This window comes from Polyergus mexicanus, unplaced genomic scaffold (genome assembly GCF_030449975.1).
Source record: "Polyergus mexicanus isolate NDT 795.1 unplaced genomic scaffold, iyPolMexi1.0 SCAF_5, whole genome shotgun sequence".
Taxonomy (NCBI): Eukaryota; Metazoa; Arthropoda; class Insecta; order Hymenoptera; family Formicidae; genus Polyergus; species Polyergus mexicanus.
In genome coordinates this window covers 9,194,919-9,218,522 of record NW_027223325.1, presented here as the reverse complement: position 1 = coordinate 9,218,522, position 23,604 = coordinate 9,194,919, and the positions used below count along the sequence as shown (strand labels likewise).

The following is a 23,604-nucleotide window of genomic DNA, read 5'->3' as shown; positions in this document are numbered from 1 at the left end:
ATGCGAGAGTCTATCGGTACGCATGACACAATCGTTCGAGAATGCCAGTGTCGGAGGATCAGAGGTCCTCGCGAGTCTCGTTTTGTGTGTGCTTTGAAATTGATATCTAGTCAGTTTGCCAGCTTAAAAGTTTAATTACGTCATTTTGAAAGAAATAAAATTAACTCGATAATAGTTAAATTAAATAATTAAATTTTATTTTTCTACGTTACAAGCAAAGATATCAACTAATATGACACGATGCTTTAAAGTATAATAAAAATTAGTATACACATAAGATTGCATCGATAAACTAAAAACTAACAAATAACAATTTTTTTATTATTAATTTTGTGATATATATATATATATAATGAAATTAATCACAACAATGCTTTAATGTAACGATGTAGGCCTCATTGGATAGATTAATTTGATTAATTATAATGCATATAGAACATAAAAATTCTTGAGTCAAAGGGAGAGGGGAAGGGAGGATCAATAGCAATTGCTTCAATGCCGAATCAAGGATTTCTCCAACATCAAAGCATCGCCAAATCGAATCTAATTTATGCGAAATCGAAACGAAACATCCATGAAATTGCATTTTTTTCCCTTTCATGCCACAATCTGCTTTCTCTGTATTTATTTTATATTTGTCGTCTGAAGTAGAACTTTTAACGAATCATAAATAGCGTGAAATCATATTATTTTAAAATTTTGAATTTCGAGCCATTTAAGAAACTGACAAAAGATTAAAATGTCGGTTAAGAGTAAAAAAAGTGACAACGTGACAAGTAGAACGATAGGTACCAATATATACACGTACGTGCAGTCATGAAATCATTAGATTTAATTTAATTTAAGTACATTGGCAAATCGCCGCGCCGGCATTAATAGATATAAATTTTTTGTCTCATTGATGATTCGATTCTTAAGAATTCAAATTGAATAATTTAATAAGCTCGTTGCATTAGCAGCGCATTATATTGCAACCGCGTTGTTAAGAATGAACATCGAGAGACAGTAACTAAAACATATCGATAATGAGGGAGGGAGTATAAACGGGAATAAAAAACTGGAAGCTGTTGTACGCTTGGCAATTTGCCATTTAGGATAGAATATGTCCTCGAAAGTCAGTAGCTCGAAAAGCCGCGACGAAAAATTACAATCGCATTGCGGAGAAACGAAGACTTTATCTTTGAAAGCTCTAATCTCGGCCGTGTGGTTCAAGGATGGGCAAAGTGACGCCATGCAAATTTTTATAACGCCAATTGTAGTTTGTTTATCGCAATTGACATCACGTGTATTTTTGCGTGTCTTTTGTAGCGCAATGGAGTTTCGTGCTTTTCAAATCGCTAATTGACTTTTATAATTTCTTGAATTTAATTCAACATAATATGTCTTAATTTAACTTGATTTAATATGCATTTAATTTAATTTAATATGTCTTCTATAGGGTAAGTTTAATACATCATGATAATTTATTGTCATGTGTATTTCTGCACATATATCTATAACACTGAAAATTTGTTTTAAATAAATACAAAGGAAATGATTTTTAACTCCGTTTAAATCCGTAAAATAATAATAAATAAATGTTTTTACACACAAAAAAAGAAAAAATAAATTACTTATAAATAAAAGTAATTATAAGTAAAAAAAAGATGCGTATATATATTATGTATTTTTATTCGAAATCCAGCGTGCGCATTAAAGTCGTCGTGCATCGAATACACATTTAAATAAAGGTCAGTCTGGACGCGCGGAGCAGTAAATTATTTGTGGGTCGGACCAAGGAGCCGACGAAATGATGTCACTTCCGTGAGAATGACATCATTATGTCTCGGCTCAATGTCAATGTTTATCTTTGCACTGGTGGATGGTTGCCGGCCACCGGAGAGTTCGTCCTTTCTCGGGTTTGTAGCTGTCATAAGTCACAAGATTATGATAATCAGAAACTTCCGGTACACGTATGTATCTCCACGTGGAATTAAAAGACCATCAAAATTCATTGATTTTGAAAGGGAATAGAGTAGAAGACGAAAGTTTCGAAAATTCTGTAAGATTTAACTATTTTGTTTATTGCAACAGTAGATGCAAAAAAAAAAAAAAAAAAAAAAATCAAATAAAACACAGGCACGAGAAATCTTCCAAATATATATTTTAATACGAATCAATATTCTATTTTGATTTTACGATATTTTACTTTGCTAGTTATTTAATTTTGTCATATATTGATTATTGATAAACGTCCTACTTCTCTTATCGGGATTTAATAACTTTTTATTATGGACATTACTGGCAGCGATCAATTTCCATTGAGTACCGTCTACACACACACACACACACACATACACACGCACACGCACACATGTGACTGTGACTCAAACGAATATTATGCACGATTGAGGTCGTCATCGGATTTCGATATTATGGCGGAATTATGATCTAGTTTCCAAGTTTGAGTATTCGAGAATATAATACTATTATTACAACAGCTTTTATAAAAGGTTATAGGTAACACATAGGTATATATATATATATATATATATATATATATATATATATGCAATTATAATTGTTTGCCATTCATAAGACGTGTAAAATAAAAAAAAAATATATATATATGTTTATCTCTTTTTTTTATTGGCGGATGCTATTCGTGATTTTAAATCTCGAAATTAAAATTATTTAAATTAATCGTACGCGATTGATAATACGATTAAATTTTTTGTTCTATTATTTAAAATTATCTTCGCAAACAATAGTTTTTCTATATATTTATATATATATATATATAGTTCAATATTTTACATTTAAAAATAAATACTTGCTAATATTAGCTAATCGTTGAAATGCTACATGTTTTGATCTGCAGAACGCTGTAATGCCGGCTTTTGATAATAACCGGTTTCACACATAGATTCCCGTCAGTCCTTTGGGATGTCGCCGTGAGATTAAAGCCGCACTCGTGACATTTCTAGATGTTTGCATAAAAAATTGATAAATCTGATATATTTTTATGAATTATCTTATAAATTATCTTATACGAAAGATTTTAATTTAGCTAATCTCTATGCTTTTAAAATAAATTAATTTAATGAAATATTAGTAAAACAAGATTGGCGATCATCAATCTATGTGATTCACGGCTCATTAACTTAAATGAAAGGTATAAAATTTTAATAAACCATCTTTTTCATTTAAAAGATATAAATATGTAATGGAAGATAAACCTGAATTCTCGAATCGCGCGCCAACCTATTCCATTTTGATCATTCTCCAGACTGCGAGATATGTCTCTAATAGATACATCCATTATGTTTCTCGGACAGCGGCCAAGTTTTTCGCTATATAAGCGGCATAACGGTACCGCTAGTAAAAAGCAGTTGTCGGTTAAACGGTGGTTTAAGAGAAAATATATTTTTGCTTGACCGGAATTACAGTCGTTATAAGCTTCTTACAAGATATTAATTTAATATCATCCTTTTCGTTTGGCAAATGGAATATCCCAACGTAATATATTGTTGAACTTTGACGATTATCCTATATCATTAGTAATATTGTCACACACACGAAGTCTATTTTTGACATTTCAAACAAATATCTTAGATGAACACATCAAGATTTTTTTCAAGATTTTTATTATTAAAATCAAGATGTTATTCAAATTAAAAATATAAAACTGCTACGAGATATTAAATATAAAAATATTAATTAAAAAATATTAGAAAATATATAAAAATCTTATACATACATACTTTCTCTTATTCTCTCTATAGTTACATAGTGTTTTATTATTAAATATACGATAAAAATTATTTTTATTACGGCTACTTTGAAAAGATTCTATCGATCTTTAGTATTTTTCGATAAGGCCATGATGGGCTTTACTAGGGTTGCACGAGATACCAAGACTAGTTTTGGTCTTGTCTTGATCTTGTCTTGAATTTCAAGATCAAGACAAGATTTTAAATTAATTATCAAGACAATACCAAAACAAATTATCAAGATTCTTGATCTTATCGAGAAGTCTTGGTTTTTAAAAAAAAGTTATCTAATTGTTCCCGATCTCTGAACGGAGATTTTAATTAATACGGAAATAGGCGAGAAAGACAAAAAATTTTATTTATTGTTAGTAAATAAAAACATTTATAAATTTAAGAACTTTAAAAAATTTAAATTTAAAGAGTCTGCGCATCATTATCGTTACGCACTTTAATGTGACATAAAAATAGCGCAAATTAATTACTTTATATTACTTAATTTATAAAGTTTAATTTCAATACTTACGTTTAAAAATATATCTATCGCTTTTCGTTTTTCTGACAATATTTTATTTCTCATTGCTTTTAATCCAAATATAAATCTTCATATGCTTTTTTATGATCTTTCTCCAAATGTTTTTTTTTTAATCCAGTAGTGTTACTATTTTTCATTTTTATTTCTTTAGTCACATTTTCTTTTTGACATAATAAACATACGCCGATTTTTTCATTGTTTCTTGTTTCATACTTAAAATAAATTTTCTATGTGCATTGTTTAACTGCACTTACTTCCGAACTTTCACTATCACTTTCGGATATGTTTGCATGTTCAGCGGAAGAACTTGGTTTAGTTTTTAGATTGCGTCTGCACAATCGAGACGTGAGCATACGCAGTAAAGAACAAACGAAAATCGTGCTCGGCGCTTCGGATAACAGAAGAAATCAGATATACTTATTATTTTCTGTTTTTTATCAAGCTGACGAATAATTTAGTGTTAAATAAAAACTGTTAATAAAAATGAAGGCAAGACAAGATTAAAATTTTCAAGACCAATACGATATTTTTGCGAATATTGTCTTGTCTTGGGTCACGTGCAACCCTAGGCTTTACACAAGCGAAGACTACCGGTATCCGAATGGAACGAGAACGCGACGCAAATGAGTCACCGCTATATTATGATAGCCGGGTACACGTAACAATTGTGATATGCACCGCTAAATATTTAACGGGTCGCTCGTGATAAATCCAATTAGAGCATTTCTTCATTGCACGGCGCGCCTAGAATAAATCGCGTATCCGGATCAGACGCCTGTCAAATATGATTCAAGACTGCTCGTATGGATAATATGATGAAATAAGATAAGAAAACGATTCACAATTTTTCCCGGTTTCGCCGCTATATTCCCGGAACGATTGACTTGTAAATCGGAATAAATACGCAAGATCATCCGCCGATATCGTCACGCTTAAGCTACTCTTCGTATATTGAAACACTGTTTTTTGTGTGTGTAACGTGTTCGAGAGAGAAGACGGCCTTCCTACTGATTTTCTGTGTTACACGTAGGAGTTTCGCGATAAATGTAGATAAATGCAACTATGCCAGATGCAAATGGTAAATAAATGTGAATATTGTGAACATCACATTGAGCGATGGCATTAATAGAGAACGATAGCTTTTAAGGAAAATTAAACTTTGCGAGATGTAATTTCAATGCTTAATTTATGCAATATATTAATTTTAATTTTAAATGTAACAAATTCTATTATAAATTACATAAAATTCACAAAATATTTCGGAATTTTATTAAATTCCTTCTTTTTTGATCGTAAATTTATTTATCAATCTTGAAATATATATCTTGAATTATATTTTATAAAAATAATTTAAAAATATTCGCGCGCAACATTTTAAACATACCTTTTTAATTTAATAATAAATATTAATTAATTTAATCAATGTGTGATAGCGTATATAAGATTTTTATTTCAAATAAATTCATTCCAAGCTCGTCTGATGATCACATGTCTATAATATAGAGATCGAGTGTGACAATTCTAGAAAAGATCTCTTATAGAAAATTTAAAATAATCAATTATTTATGCGAGAGAAAATCATCAACGTCTGTATAAAAGATATCGCACGTCGTCATTAGCATTTTTTCGCTGACGAACAAAGGGAATATCGGTCACGACTAGGTAAAATGAAACTCGACGCGCGTCCATTATTAACTCTTGCGGTTATTAGCTGGAAAGATATTGCCGGTGTGAATAATGCTTTAAAATCGTTGCAGCGCATGTGATAGCGCCCTTGAATGCTGAGAAATATGTGGGCAACGTCTGTCTTACGTTACGGACGACTATGTACATACGTCTATATCTACTTGCTTGGATCGAGCTCTCTTTTTAATGCGCTTTCTCGAAGGGAACACACTTAAAGAACGTCGAGTATGCGATGCGCGTACCTCTCTCTATCGGATACTTGTTTATACCGCTCTTTCGCAAGTGGCAAATCATATAGAAACAATCTTAGAGAAAAGTTATTTAACATTAACGCTTCTTTAATAAACAAAGGCTTAGCTTTATAAGAGAGTCTTGGGTAAAGTTTTTCATTCTATATGATTAAAAGATGTATAGAATTTCATACTCAAGCATAAAAAGCAAACAAGTTTTCCAAATAATAATAATTCATGAAAACGCAAGCATAGATAGACTTCTGTGAATACGTGTATATATTGACAGCGAAAAATAAATAAAAATATAAATTCATTTTGCGGCGACTCCAAACCGATGGATCGGCAAAGTCGTTTCTCAGCATGGACAGTCAAAGTGCTAATCAATCTGATTCGAGGTGCACCTTGGTCTTGCCATTTCGGGCGAAAAGGTCGATACGCGAGTAAGGGGCCCCCCGTTCACTGTATCGTAGCTCGGCGTACAAAAACGCGGGGGCGTCGTGACGAGGGGCCTTGTCGCGGACTCACACGCAGGAAAGTATCCCAAGATTTTACAAAAAGCGATTTTGACACCCACCGGTCGCCCTGCGATTGCCAAATGAGAAATACGGGATCATTGGCTTCGAATTATTTTTTTAAAGCAGAGAAATTTTTCTTCAATCTTATATACTTCTCGTATACTGTACAAAAAAAAAAAAAAAAAAAAAAAAAAAAAATCTACTTTATTTTAATTTCTAACAAAAAGTATATAAAATCTAATATATATAAATAATTTTATATATAATAACTTTATATTAACTAATATAAATAAATATTATAAAATAAAATAAAATAAAAGAAATATATTTTATATAATAATTTTATATATAATAACTTTATATTAAATAATATAAAAATAAATATTATAAAATAAAATAAAAGAAATATTTTATATAATAATTTTATATATATTATCTAATATAATATTTTTGATAGTGTTCCACGTTAGAGATTAATGTTTTTCTAAATTTTGATTTGGAAAATAGTTGCGAAACTTAGGAATAAAACTTAATTGCTATTTAAATATCCGATATGGAAGATAGTATCTAAGCTGCAATAATCTTGCTTGAGCGCTCGAGCGAATAAAATGGTCCCTTTCTTGTTCTCTTTCTATCTTTCTTTGATATCACCATTTTTACTATGTCTCCGTGCCGTGGAACGAAGTGACTTATCCAGCTTCTTATCTGATACGCGTCTTACGCCACCTGAACAGGTAACCGTGATACGCCTAGATTAAATTTATTTTCACATTGCATTCTTCACAAAGTTACCTTTGCGTGACGCGCATTTCGTTTTATTTTCCATTTACTTTCTAGATTTTAGCTTGCGCTAACTTTCTGTGCCCCGCGATACAGTCAGTTTCTCGACAGATAAAAATGTTTTTACGAGTATCCGGTGTGTAGTAATATCGATATAGGGTAGCAATATAGATTGCTTGTAAAATTATATTTTTTATGACATTTCTCCTTCCTACACTTAAAAAGATAATATACGCAAAATATGAAGTATATATTTGTATTGTATACAAGAAAATTTGTCACAGGAAATATTGCTATTATTATATATAAGTATAAAAATATTATTACAATTTTTATATAATTAACTAAACGATATAATAAACAATTATAATAAACGATCATATTTTTAGAATAATAATTACTCTTTTATTATATAACTCTTTTTTGCTGTATATATTAATCACTTAATTTTATATCTTTTTGCAAAAACTTTTATAAATTTCTTATTTCCCGTTTACATGTTGTTTATCAATCGATCTATCAAATTCTTTTACATGTATAAACAGAATAATTACATTATACATTGTATTTAGTACATAATAATATACTAAATAATAATAATAATAATAATAATAATAATAATAATAATAATAATGACAACGACTTCTCAATTCGATTGTCAAGCAGTTAACAATGGTTATATGAACAGATGGAGGATTTTACGATTTCGTGTAGGAGTCTCGCCGGAATTAATCTTACCATGCGCGAATCTGTCCGAATAAAAATTCTCCTCACTTGTGAGACCGCTTATTATTTACGTCATCCGTGAAACGACATTGAGACTCGATTATTTCTTCACGCCGCAATCTCGCCGCTTCTCCCTTTATTTCTTTTTCGCTCTTTTTTTATTCTCTTTAATAATTCTCTTTAAGAATCGCCAGTGAATTCGCGCGGCTGGAAATTCACATCGGGCAATTAGAGATGCGCGAAGCGCAAAGCGGAACTTAATAATCGTGCGCATTCGCGGCGCTGGGACCCGTTGAAAACAGCCAGCGCACGCATATCTGGAAACGATACGTCCTCATCGGTTATGGATAACCGGCCCTTCTACCTCGCGATCGCGATCGTAAAGTTGCATGCCAGCACTTTGAAATGTCCACAATCGGAGCAGGAAGCAGTATTCGTTTCGATTACCTATCTTTTCTTCTTCTCGGGTAAACGAGAAGTTCTAGAATTCGATTACGCTCATAATCATTCGTGCGATAGTACAGGCGATCGTTCGTTAGATGTTACAGATGACGGGAATATTCCCGAGAAGACAGATGAAAAATGAAAAATGAGATATCGAAGACGAGAGATTTTCAAACCTGCCAAATGTATCTTCTTTTCCTCATCTTAACGCGTTAAAAGTAAGAATATTGAGGAAGAAACCAATCGTCGGTGAATTCACGTGTAGGATAAGAAAAGGTGAATGGCAGTCATGGCTATTAGCGCTCATCTCGATCGAGCGCGCGATTTCTCGCGAATCGCCACGCGATGCTGGAAGTACGCGATAATAAATAATTACGTCGATCCCAAGAAATTAATCGCTTCGAAAGCCGCGATAATTATCGCGACACGACATGCCAGGGCTTTTGTTGTCAGATTGGCGGCTCTCGCCGACTGTTCGGTATCGGTGATATCGCGTTCGTGCGACGATCTAATGGATTACTCGACGAGGACGCTCGTCTCACGCAATTGATCAAGATATTATCGTACTTGTTGTACATCTGATGTGCTCGAAACGAGAAACGTGAGATATATGAAGCGCGAATCGATTGTCTGGCCTTATGCTCTGACGCAAGAGTGAAAGCCCGCTTATGGGACACGGGTGATTAATAACGCGCGTTCGCGCACGCGGTTCAAAAAATCGAACACCAAGCGAAGAAACGCATTCGATCGCGAGCCATCAAGCCGCAATATCTCTTAATTACCGTAAACACTGCCCGCCGTGCGATATAAATTATTCCGCGATAGCTAATCATTGATACGCGCGAGCAACGATTCGGCTAATTTAGCGATTATCCACGCTGCAACGGAGAGCGATGATATTTTGCTCCCTCGATGTGGCTTTCATTGTCTTCCGTATAACGGAAAGATGATTGGGTGCCGTTTACGTGGAAATATCATGCATGGTTGCCTCCCCTTTCATTTTATTTTATATATAAAAATGCTATAAATATTATATGCCTTTATTCATTATTATTATTATTATTATTCTATGTTCTTGGTATACCGAAAGATTATTTTTCGTAATTGACGAAAAAGAAATTCATACGGGACGTTGAATCAAGTCGAAAGAGCAACATATGCGTGCGTGTGTCGAGACTCGCAGCAGTAAAATGTCGCTCTGCAGGTCGAGAAGCGATTAGGCGCGCACGGACGACTCGATTGTGCGAAGAAAATATCTTTTTTTTTCTCTTATATATAGGCGTGTTTTCGTGTCATGGATCAGCGTTTATTCGGCGGTGATTCACTCATCCCGTTTGTCCTCTCATCGTGTCATTTCAGGAATAACGTTATCCCTTTTAAGACTTTCTCTTAGTTTTATAAAAAATAAATTTTCCCTAACGTCTCTTTGCGGATGTTAATCTTCGGAACGTTTTGGAAAATTTTACTATGTCGAACAAAAAATCGCTTACTCATAGTTGGAAATCTTCTTATTTATTTTGCTACGAAAATTTATATATGTAACATAATTTATGTCATTATATTCCGCGCTCTTTTGCATTTATATTATATTTTGCATAATTTATACGTATAATTCTATTCGAAATACACCGAGGATCGACGAGTTCTTAAAACGGCCCTGCCGATGATCGGTGGTAGCTTCAACTTTCCATTTCTGGCATATATGAGACGATCCGTGCCAGCGCATGCAATTTCATCGAATCTCTCGTAACTTTTCGCGAGATAAGGGGAAAACAGTTTTATACACGGAGCTGAACCATATCATACGGTTTCTCAGAGCGCATCTTCTTTCCACCTAAGTTTATCCTAACTTTTCTCGGCGCGAACATAAACACGCGCTAAGTAACGTTCTCGCGGGATATTAGCCTTTTTTTTTTTTTTTTTTTACTCAGCCGGATCTATTAAGGGATCGCTAAGGTCTCATTAAGCCGCGGACCGTGGCCGACAGCGGCGTCTTTAGCGCCGACGACATTCCCGAAGCTTTTGCAAGGATATCCGCGAATGTCCGCCTCCGCTTGAATATTCCGAGTTTTATGCGCGAGCTGCGTTTCCACGCGCATGAGAAGAGTCATTTTACGACGCGCTCGAACGTTAAGGATCTTGATTCGTTACGCGGCCATATCGTATCAATTTCCAGAAATTGATTAATTTCTTGATTCAATAAAAATTTCCTACACTAATTTCTCGACTTCGTAGAAATTTTTTTGCTAAACTTTGACATAATTTCTGGGAAATTTATTAGTTTCTTATCTTAATATCAGTTAATCATTGCAAATGAGAATCTAAAAGGAAAGCTTTAACAAAATATTGTATAATCCGGACAATTTCGAACTTGTAGAATTTTATAGTATAAAGAAAATTTCAGACATCTTTTTTTATATTTTCCAATTTAGCTCTCCTGTCACGCTCAAAGTGTGTCATTAATTTCCGCGCGAATGCTCGACTACATTTCGAAAGTGAAAGACGATGCTTCCGCTCTCGTTTTGTCGTCATTAAAAAAAAAAAAAAAAAAAAAAAGTATCACCATTTACTTCCCGTGCTAGCTATAATATCATAACGATGTCGAGAAAAATATCTTTCCGTCATTTGTCCTAGTATTCTGCGGCAAGTTCATCTAAATTAATATACTCTTTGTGTGTGTGTGTGTGTCACACAATCTATCATATATTATATTTATCTTAAAATTATTCCAAAACTAACAACTTTGAAGGATCCGAGTTTTTTCTGAAATTAGCAAAGATTTTTTTCGAGAACGCAAGTTCTGCTTCACAATGTGAATTTTCTATCAGTTCCCGATAAATTTCATCAAGCAACTCGGAAGACTAATGAATTTGGATGAGGTCAAGCTTACGTGCTCGATGATATTTCGTGACTGTCCAAAGGATTGGCGATCCATCGGATTAATGGGAAAATGAAGAGTCATATTTTGCCTCAGCTCAGGAAGGACCACAGAACCGTGGATATAAGGCGAAGGAGTCGGTGACGGCACGAAAGAGGACGAAAAGGGGGGACGACACGCAGTAAGTGGAACGAGGAGGGGTGGAGAGAGGGTACATCGAGGAAGGGGACAGCTCGCGGATGGCAGGAAGCGAGGGGGATATCGGCGGGATAGGGGCGGGAGAGCGGGAGGAACACGCTCTCTCCTCTGGTACACACTCTCGTGGTGACTCCGACCGGCAAAGTGCTCGCGTTCGTGAAAGTCCACAGACGACTTTCAGGGTCGTCTGCTCCGCGCGCTCGTCGTCGTCGTCGTCGTCCTGTCCCGAAGCCGGCTGGCTTCTCGCCGAGAAAGAGCCACCTCGAGAAAAGAGGTGGCCGACGCTCCTCTCGCACTCCTACGAGTTTCGGCGAGGCGTGAGGATCCGCAACGATCATCTTTTACTTCTCTCTCGAAGAAGCATTAAAGAAGAAAGGAGAGGGGAGGGGGGGGGGAGAGAGAGGGTTCGAGACGTTACGAGATGATCGTGAAATTCAAAAGTTGTGTCTTTGCAGTAACGAGACATCGCCGACAGTAAGGATTCCGCCGATGCACGATCTGTCATCCAGTTGCAATTATCATCCATGTTGTGTTTATTTATCTTGACGCGACACTCTGATTACAGTGATCCGAATAACATCAAATTGATCGTTGCAGAAATCGCAAAAATCTGTACAAATCGCTTCCATTCGGAAGCGACTGGTTTTTAGATCTTTGAAGGAACTATGCGATTAATCGATACAGTTAGCTCGATCATTTTATTAACCCGGACAAAAAATTGATCAGTGATTCATTGTTGTATCGTTTCTAAACTTACATCTACTAAAACATATCTGTTGCATTAGACAGAACATTTGCTCATTTTCTTCTGCTGAAAATATCTTCCTGTCTGTGTGTAAGAATTTTGGTGAAAAGATATGCTTTAAGATGATGCAATATTTTATGTTCTCGATTGATCTAGAGATGCTTCTCCAGTGTTGATTTTTTTAGAAATCCCAGTGAAATTTAAGCAGTTTCAGTGCTCGTATACCGACGACGATCGCGAGTTACAAATACAATACATATGCACGATGGATGACGGAGGATCAGGGATCGATCGGGATCGACGGTAGCCGGTGGGCTGGTTCGATATATGCGAATAATAATAGGTTGGTGCTCGTACACTTAACCGTGCGTGTCTCAGTTCTCCTACGTTCCTCTTTCAAGCCTGAAGATGTCGTATGACGAGAAGAAGTAACGCTATCGTTCTCGTCAAAGAAAAGAATGAATTGAATTTTATATAAATTTTTTTCAACAAAAACACTACCTTACTTACGCGAAATTTTATACATACTTTTATATAGCTTTTATTTGTTGACGTCAATTGTTGCATAAAAATCAATATATCGAAAATTACTCGTATATACATATTGTATATATAATACATACTCACGAGCGATACATTTCGGCAAGATACAATCTTTGTCTTCAAAATTCCGTTCCTCGCAAAGATGACGTCTCGCCTGCGCGGTCCTTCGGCGGTAAAGGACACGCCAAGGACTGCCTCGTTCGCCAAGGACCATTTCCATCGAAGCGAACCGGAAGCGCACTCCGGCCGGTCGTGCAAGAATGGCGGACGTGGCAATCGTTATCACTTCGGTATGTCAAAACAGCACGATAGCAAGACAGAGCGGAACGGACGGGAATACAAGGAAGAGATGGAAGACAGCAACGCCGACTTGTTGTACAAAAAGAGCAAAGAACACTTTGGATCCTGGGACATCAAGGATGACACGAGAAGATCAAGAAGACAGGATCTCGAGGACGTACAAGTGACGAATGGAAAGTTCAGAAGAGATAGTTCGGAACCCGTGACTGCGAAATTTTTGGATAAAACTCAAGATCGTTTGGAGTACCGGGACGAAGGATACGTAGGATCTTTGCCAAGAGAGAATCGACAGAAAGGCGAGTCCGTCGAGCGAGAACTTAATGGCTCTCATAGATCGAGGAGGAAAGAATACTGGGAAGAAAGCGTGGAGACGAAGAATCGGGGGAAGATGTGCAAGATTAGCAGAAACAACGATAGCAATAATGACACCACGCAGCTCGTCGACGAGAGGGATATCCTGCTTAAGGAGATCGAGAGTTTAGCTACTGATGGTAGTCAATCGCCGGATCGTAGGATCCAGGCGATGATCGAGCGATTGAAATCGCGAGAGGAGAACAAATTGCGGTCTAGAAGAGAGCAGAGATCTGAAGTAAATCCCGATAAGGAAGCGTACGATAGGGCGAAAAGCGGCAGCAGGAATGATACACGATCGCTGATCATCGATCATTCGCCTGATAATCGATCTAAAGTTCGAAATAGAAAGCTAAAGGATGATCGCGAAGACGAACGTAGATCAAGCGAATATAAGCTACATGGAAAATCTGATGGAGAGGAGGACTTGGGCCGACGCGATCGATCGATTGATCGAAGATCGAAGAGCATCGAGAGGCAGAACGAAGATCGTGAGCCTCGAGGAGATGACACTTTCCGAAAAAGAAGCGATACTTATAATACCGAAAGAAATTATCGTAAAAAATCGAAAGAAGACGAGGACGCTCGATCCAGAGATAGTTCGAAGAGAAGAAGTTACACGTACGAAGGTTCGCCGGAGGACTTTGACGTAAGGATACAGAGATACGATCGAGCTCTCCTTGAGCCACGAAGGGACCTGGACAAAAGTTCCCCCAGACGAAGTTCGCCCAGGGACTCGAATCTAATTAGGAAGGAATCTTTGAAGGAATTCGATCGAGAGCCGATAATCAAGAAGAATTCTTTTAGAACAGAATCTAGGAGAGCGAGCAAGGATTGCAGCGAGTCTAGCTTAACTAGAAAAACATCGTTTAAGGATCAAGATAATGATATATACAAAAATCACATTTCAAATAGTCAACACGACACTTCTACCAGATACTTTGACAAGGATCAAGACAATTCCTTCAAAGACAAAAATATAGATGTAGATAGAAAAGGTATCTACAAAGTACAAGAGCTTGGCAGAACTTTTCTAAAAAATCAGCGCGATAGTACGGAAAGAAAAATCCCTTCCAAAGAACACACAAGTGGCGTTAGTAGAATTATCCTCAGGAATTTCGATGATGATTCAAACAGGAACAATTCGTTTCAAAATACAAGCAAGGATTCTGAGAAGAAGAACATATTTAAGGAAAAAAGCGTTGAATTTGGCAAGATTTCTTACAAGGATGGCGAGAACCACTCGGAGAGAAAGAAGAATAATTTCAAGGATGACGACGAGGAATTTGGGCAAACATCTTATCACGATTACGAGAACAATATCGATAGGAAAATCGCAAACGACCGCTACATCGAATTCGGCAAAATATCCTTCAAGACAGAAGATGACGCGTCACATTCTCCAAATTCTTTCAAGGAAGAAGATAATGAAGCAGTCGTTGGAACGAATTCTTTCAAGGAACGTGACGCTTCCTCGAAGAGACGCGCGTCTTTGAGGAACAGAGGTCGCGAGGCGTTTGAAAGAAAATCGGAGAGACACTCAAAATCGTTGACACCATCAAAGAAGGACGATCCAGAGGATAACGCCAAGGAATCAAAGAATTTTTCCCCCAAATCCTGGTACGAGAGCAACCGGATGTTTTCCGCCAGATATCTACGAAACCACAGTAAGCTGCGAAGCGCTCCGGAAGGCCGGCTCGACGTCGACGTCTCGCCTGAGCGAGGATTTTCGAATCTGCAGAATACGAGGACCGCGAACGATCTTGAAGAGGATCTCTTCGAGACCCGCGACAGAATCGACTCGGGCGACGGATCTCCTCAAGTTTCCTCGTCTCGCGACCGTAACGGCGCCACGATAATCAGGATCCGATCGTCGGAGGATCCTGGTAACGTAGCGGAGAGAGTTCGCCGCCGACGTCGTCCCGTCCAGGAGGTATGCGTGGCGAGGCGTAGGACATACGATGATAACGACGAGGACAGCGACGAGGACGATGAGGAGGAGACTCGTTGGCGAAGGACTCGAAGGGATGGCGGAATCTTGCCGGGGAGAGACGACGGCGATGCCAACAGCACGACACCCTCGAGAACGATCTGGAACTATCGCGAAGGGGTATGGCACTTTCATGAGTCAATTGCGTTCGATCGGTCCTTTATGGTTCAGAGACGCGAGGCAATTTTCATAAATCGCTGGAGGAGATGAGAAAGAGGGAGAGAGAGAGAAAGATAAAGATAGATGACAGTGGTTGAATCGAAAACAATAAGTATCGCAAACGGCGTTTATTATCGAGGATAATTCTCGTGAAAGAAAGAGAGTTCGGCTCTCTCTCTCTTCTTTCAAACTCGGCAGCAGGAACAATCGAAGCGATAGCCAAGGCGATTGTATCCATTTCCCGCCATTTTTGATATTCGATTCGAGCGAATTTGTTTCAAGTTTGTGCGAAGATATAAATTGTGCGACATCACGTGTGATCGCTGCGAGAGTCATGATTCTCATTTTGCCTTTATCTTGTATAGGAGATGCATCAGTGATTGATTGGTTAAGGGATGACAGGAATGACTTAAAACATATAATAAAAAAATATCAAAATTATGAAATTAATAATTACTAGCTTCTTTATAATTTACAACCGGGAAATAAAATATTGATATATTTTGATGCATAAATATTGGAAAAAATAAGCAATATCAATTTTAATGAAATCTTATACATTTAGCGTATAAATTCGCATTTAAAATAAAAAATATTCAGATATATAATTAATCTCTCTTATCTTAAATAAAATATCTTAAATTATCTTAAATAAATAGATTATGAAAATTACATAATATTATATATATTACTATTAGTTCTTAATAGCTAATAAGCATAATTATATGGTAGGAATTTAATACCTGGGTATTATATACAGAATTTTAAGCGTGCAAGTATTGTGGGAGTAAGAAAGAGAGAAAGGTTTACTTTTTATTTATAATTATATATAATGATTGGAAATTATAATCCTCCTTTTAAAAATAATACCGATATAATGCTTCAATCGATTGTCACAGAAGTAAGAATAAAAAATTCAGTAATTATTTATCGGTGATAGTTAATGTATCTAGTATCGATCATCTCGAGAGGAGAAAATATTCGATTGTTTGTGCAGCATCATTGAAGCGATAAAATAAACGTTGAACTGTTTTGGTTGCGATGTTGCGATTCGTACGCATCTCGTCTGCTTGTTTATCGACGATTTTCCGCGATCGTTGGCGAACGAGGATCGGCATTGTTACGTCTCGATCGAGTACGAGCGATCGAGTCGCCATGAAAACATTGCGCAATATTGCACGGCCTCGTGCACTAAAATTGCAATTTGCCTGGAATCTGGCGATGGCCGTTTTACGGTCGAGAGAGCGCGGTACCTTAAAATTAAGTGGCTTTGATTGGAGATGAGAAGTTTCGTAATTTGCGTAAATATATAAACGCAACAGCAAATTGTACACAGCGAAATTTTATTAAAATTCTCCTAAATCGATCTCTTCAATTTTATTCTCCAACCCTTGCAACGCGTTACAATTCACTTTGCATTCTTCTATACAAAATTATATAGAAAACACTCATGAACAATAAATTCTACAAATGTAGCATAAAATATAGCGCCTTATATCAATATTATTTGTACTTTATTTTTCGCGTCTTTTTATTTCCACTTCTCTCAATTTCTTTATCCGTTCTTTTCCGAGAGTTATTAATACAATTTTTAATTTATTTTTAATCTAATATTATTTTAACCTTTATTTTTGTTTTATAATTATTGCAAACAAGTGCCATGCGATTTGTAAACAATGATCTTCTTTCAAGATTATACAGGATAAAATGAACAGTATATAGATTGAATGTAACTTTATTGGCGCTCGAACAGCATTCAAATTTCTTAACAAAGTTTGTAATCATTTCGGACTCATCGAGAACAAGCAATTTATAATTTCCATTTATCGTCCACGCCTATTTATGTCCATGGAGCGCACAAATTACGTTTCACCGCGATTCAATTCGATTAAGTGAAAGCTAAATACCGGTAGCCCAATCGCCACCGTTGCTAATCCTTTAAATAGCAATGACGTAATGACTCGTCAGGACTTTAATCGTAAAATTTCGTAAAATTAATTTTTCCTATCATACTATTGCATTATCAAGTAAATATATAGCAATTATAATATATATCAATAATTTAATATAAAAGGAAAAATAAATCATCATCAATATTAAAATTTCTAAAGAACATAAATCAAAATCATTAAGATTTGAAAAGTAAGAATAAATTCTTCCTTACATTGTGATTTATGATAAACAAAATAGAAATTTCTTATTTATTCTTATAAGATTTTATTTATTATAAAATTATAATATTTATTGTTATAAAAAAAATATTTATTTTTGCATTTTCTATATTAAAAAAAAAAAAAAAAATTAAATATTTTATATAAATAGTTGAAAGAGATATATTTAAATTTATTCAGCTATGATTAAGGAAATTGAAGTAGTCGATTCGGTTACGTAATTCGATCTCGTTTCGTGAAGCAAACCGAACGATTTTCCAACGACGAGGAGTACTTATCAATTTGTCGTCGGGCTTGACGCGTGCACAGGTTTTCAACGGACTTTCGCAATCGCCTTGTCTATTGGCTAACGCGTCATGCAAATGTCAGCGAACCGCCTACGAGCTGAATGGCCAGTATCGCGCGTAGGACACCTCGTTACGGATAACATCTCTCCTTAAACGAGTCACCGCGTTAAAAACGCGGTCTTTGTCCGCGGGATAATAGAGTGATCGGGTCGTTAAGAGGAAATATATAGATGTTTTTTGACCTGTTCTAATTAATATTCTAAGAATGGCATAAATTTATGAATTTATCGATATTAATTATTGATTAAAAATATATAATATACAAGAGTAATATAAGTCACCTTAATTATATATACATGTTTTGAAATTTTAGATATTTCGGATATTAAATTAATCAGAATCTGAAATACTTTTAGAAGACGTAACATAGGAAAGATTAATTTTGCATATTTTCTACTTTTATTCATCTTTTTAAAGACGAAGATTAATGCAACCGTTTGGTCGATACGAAAATTCTAAATGCAACGCAAACATGTCGGCGTCTTAACGGCGGCTGCGATCTGTTAAAATAGCGATCAAGCAAAAGCTACAGCTGTTGAATCAAATCAAACTGCATTCTCGCATCAACAATTCTGCATCATTCATTTCCAACCGCAAATGATTAGAATAATTTTTCATGACATCTGCGGTATGTTAATTTTAACAAGTAATCTGTCTTCTTGAGCAACGCTTGTAATCAAAAGCATCGTTTCATCATTTCAAGAGTTACTTTTGCGCATAAATTGGATGAAAGGACTTTTAACGCACACAAGAATAATTAATGAAAATCACACGTGAAATGTAAAATGAAGTTGCAACTTTCGAAATTTTCAACATAAAATTACATTGAGTCAAGCTTTTAGCCATTTCGAACACGCTTTGTATGTCGCTCTCCAAGGGATTTGAATAAAGCAATCTTCTCAAACTACCGTACCTGACATCGAGAAATCTTTCTTTTATAGACTCGAAATAATTAAACACTCATTTCATTTGTCTTTATATCGCCGTGCGTCTGTATATTTTTATACGATCCGCCTTGACATCGCGAGGAAAAGAGACCCTTCACCGCGAGATGAGTCAGGGGGAAAAATATGTTAATAACGGCTTCGGGCATCGTTATTCGGCATTGCTATATATAGGCAGATCTAGAGATAGATTGGCAGTGATCGGCACATTTTTCAACGCGCCTCTATTCGATATTTGGCGATGATGACGGCAACGAGGGGCCCACGTGGGCGGACCGACCATATATGCCGGCCGAAAGGTTCTCGAACGCATCCAACGCGCCTCGAGCTTTCTTCCTATTTAGCGCGGCAACAGCTTCCTTTTCTCCTCTCCGCTTGCAGACAAACCGGCTGACTGTTAGACCGAGAGATCGTTCGTAGGACCTGGGGCTGGCGCAAACATTATTCAGAGATACGACGATTCTTTTAATAGTAGTGATCTCGCGACTCGATCTCTCTTTAATTAATTAACAGTCATATTATATATTTTCTCAGAGAAATTATGTACTTTCTGTGGATTAGAAAAATTTTTATTTTAAATATTTAATATCTTTTGCAAAGAAATAACAATTGCAAATATTTTCTCATAATAATGACATATGTAAAAATCTTTTCAAAAATTTTCTATAATTAATCTTTATAATATTTTTTCTTTAAGGCAATCAGAATTTGTATAAAAGTCTAGTTATTCTTTTACGACATAATATTATTGTATATTCTACTTGTTTGTTTATTTGAGAGAGAAAGAGAGAGGGGGAGGGGGGGGGAGAGGAAATTTTCCTATATATATATATATAATAAAATTAGATAAAATGGAAAAAGAAAAAATTTTTTTTTGTTTCATTATATTATACGTATATGCGTATATATACCTATATTAAGAGATTTTTTACATTATTTTTAAACGCGTACTCGATTATTTAATTGCTAACGTGTGTCTCGTATCAGATTCGTCGACACATCGACGCGGGTCGATTATTATTACAAACTATTATTAGGGACGTGTGCTCATTAGCGGTTCATCGTCCGTTCACGAACGAGATAAACAGCGCGATGTATCGTGACATAACAAGGCTCGCGCAATTAAAAACTTTTCTCAATTACACGTGGCCGATCGTTTCGCCGGGACCTTGTCCCCGTTCGCACGTGCCAAGCGAGCGTCATGTAGGTATGCACGAAACGTCGACGTACTTGTTCGTTATTCCTTTTTGCCAGGTAGAAAAAAGACTCGCGAATTATAATATCACTGTGTTAATATCTCGCTTTTGACATTCAATATTTGTCGCGCCAATATTTTCCTTTAAAATTAGATATTAGCATAGGATTGCTTTAGCTATCAATAATTCGTGTGTGAAAAAAGAAGGAAAAAAAAAATCATACTACTCGAAACTAAACAGTCCTGGAATATCTTTCTCTTTTTTTCTCTTTAGAGATTTTAAACGTTATTATTGCAATGATATTCTTCCGTTTAATGTATTGTATTTAATGCGATTTTATCTGCGTTGATTCGAGGAGGTTCGTATTTTATCGATATTTGCAATATACAATTTTAATGTTCGAGCTAAACAATTAATTGCTGGATAAATTTGCATCTTGGCCCATGCTAAAGATAATTTTTAATATCTACGTACTATTATCATTTTCATGTTTTTATCATTAACTGGTCTTAACTTTACAAAAAAAAAAAAAAAAAACTAATTTTAGATAATTCTCGCACTCGTTTATTATCATCTAGTATCTAGTCGATATAATTTCCTATATATTGCCCCGCCTCCTGTAAATTAAGAATGTTAAATAATATTTTAAGCTATTCTATCTAGATGATCGAACTTAGAAACTATTGTATTTTTCGACACGCTTAATTGAGTGGAGATTGAGTTTAAAGATCAAAAAACACGATATAAAAGAATCATAAAAAAATTATTCGAATTAAATGTATTATTTTATTATTAAGTTTATTTATAGTTTATTATTTATAATTGATAATATATACTTACTAATTTTACTTGCTTCTCAGGGCGCTCTCATCACGGACATAGAAGAAGGCCAACCTTGTTTGCAATGCGGAGAAAGATGTCCCGGATTTTCACCGCACATTTGGAGGTGAGTTTTTTTTTAACGAAATAAAAATATCAAGACAAGAATAAAGTGAAAGGTTAAAACTATAACATAATTTAGTAGAATGTTGAAAGATTTACTTGAAAATCATTCGTCGCCTTTTTCTACGTAAACGTAAAAACCAATTTGCTTTACTTCCTCCATGTCAAAATATTCAATTATCAAGATTGTAATACGTGAAACGGAAATAAAGCTTCTGCGATAAGGCATTCCGACGTTATTATGAAAGTACATAATTGTGTTATCCGCGGGAGATGGATAGGCAGAAACAAAGTTGAAAATTGGCGTGGATCGGATCGTGAAATTGGATTGCCGAATCGTGCTGAAATTGTTAGGCTTCGGAGACTGTATCCATTACTCCGCCAGCGTAACTCAGCAGCGGTGAAATTACCGCTCGGTAATTACCCTCCGTGACTTACGGCCCGGCAATGCGGTAATAGCGAATTAATTGCCCGAAGGGGGGGCTTCGGAGGACGGAGGCGAGGCCGCCTTCCAGCATCTCTTTGCCGCAAGGAGAAAGGCGGGCCCGCGTCGCGTCGTGTAGTGCATTTATGGTATGGAGATGGATTCACAGTTATATTCCGCATAAAGATATAGCGTGGGGATCTTGCGCCAGAACGATTGTGATTGAGAAATAATTGGGAAAGATGCAGACACTCGTGAAAAATAATTATACATCTTCTATTATCACACATACATTTTTTTTTAAATTACGAGCATTGTCTGTAAGCAATAATCAATTGCTTTCAAATTTCTTAAAAAATAAACATTTTACACAAAGATTATAATCGTTTATTGCGCGTCAAGTGCATTTAAATATTGCAGAAAATTATTGCTCGGAATTTAATAATAATAATAAAAAAAAAAAAAAAGATTATTCCGTCACAGAAGGTACGAACGGGAGGAGAATAAGATGAATACAATTAAATGTTTAGCATTGAAGATAAAAATTCATGCTAAAATAATAAATTCTATTTGACGACTAAAAAATTGTAAGGAATTTTCTTTAATACTTTGATACTTAGTGTTCTCTTTAGTACTTGACATGAGATTCTAAGAATTTATAATCAGGATTGTTTATTACGGAAATGAATGTCATTCGAAGTGGAGAAAGAACGAATACACGCGTCTGGCCGAAGAACATAAAATCGATGACGAATCGTTATCGCTGTACCCTCGACACGTCGCTTCCAATGTTTGTTGGAAATTAGTCTCGTTAGATGAGAAAAGAAACAACAGCCCCCGAATATAAGCGAGAAACATGAGCGCGATTATGTCCGGAGTCGTAATACGACGAAACGCGCGTTGTAAAAATAAATCGTTGACATTTATGGGGGGGCGTCGTACTCTTTCGGAGACGTCTATCTTCCCTCGCGTTTCGGCCTCGAATCATTAATATAACTGCCGATCGTTGTTAACTTATTGTTAGAGTAAGCAATCGTCTGCATGAATCCCTAGCTCTTACAAACCGTTCATGATTATTTTCTCTGTTAAAAAATCGGTGCGATTCAAACTTCAAACCCTTGCATCTCGAAAATTGCATTATATAAGCATAAAATAGAGACGTACTTGTATGAAAAATATTGTTAAACAAAATTCAACTTCTTGTTGAGTACAAAATTATTATCGTTTTACATATATATATATATATAAATAGAACAAAAAAATGATACTTTTACTTACAGCGATATATATATTTATTTATTTATTAGATATCAAAGTTTAAATTTTTCGGATCTTATAAATTATATACAAAAAGTAATCTATTATTTAGAAGTTATTATAAACGAAATCATATATACTATCGCGTTTATTGTATATATATTATAAAGCAGAAAAGGCAAAAATAATTATTATTAACAATTTTTTTCTCTTTTTTTTTTGCTATTCTGTTTTATCGGATGTTAGGAATATAAAAATCTTTAGGGGTATTTAAATGATTCATCGTCGTCCTAAAACAAGTAACGGATTTTACGTCAACGGGTATCAAGAATAAAGTTATGGATCGACAGATTCTTTGCATGTATCTTGAACTATCATTTATTATGTGGACGTAAAATTACAAGTATCCTCTCTAGCGATCTGTATTCGCAACTGTAAAATTTGATTGATTTACGGTGGTTGTATCGATTCGAAATAAAGCTCCTACACAG

At 35.5% G+C, this 23,604-nt stretch overlaps 1 protein-coding gene across 4 annotated transcripts in view; it reads left to right on the top strand.

Moving 5' to 3' along the window:
• The window catches only part of Lmpt (four and a half LIM domains protein limpet), a 112,520-nt gene that overhangs the window by 16,910 nt on the left and 72,006 nt on the right, over positions 1–23,604 (top strand). For 3 of the 4 annotated variants that reach the window (XM_070296501.1, XM_070296499.1, XM_070296500.1), the window contains one exon: positions 21,351–21,436. In XM_070296501.1, the coding sequence (XP_070152602.1) occupies positions 21,351–21,436 (86 nt within the window). Of the gene's footprint in view, positions 1–13,159; positions 15,794–21,350; positions 21,437–23,604 lie in introns of those variants that run through there. The other variant, XM_070296493.1, reaches the window with a different exon arrangement.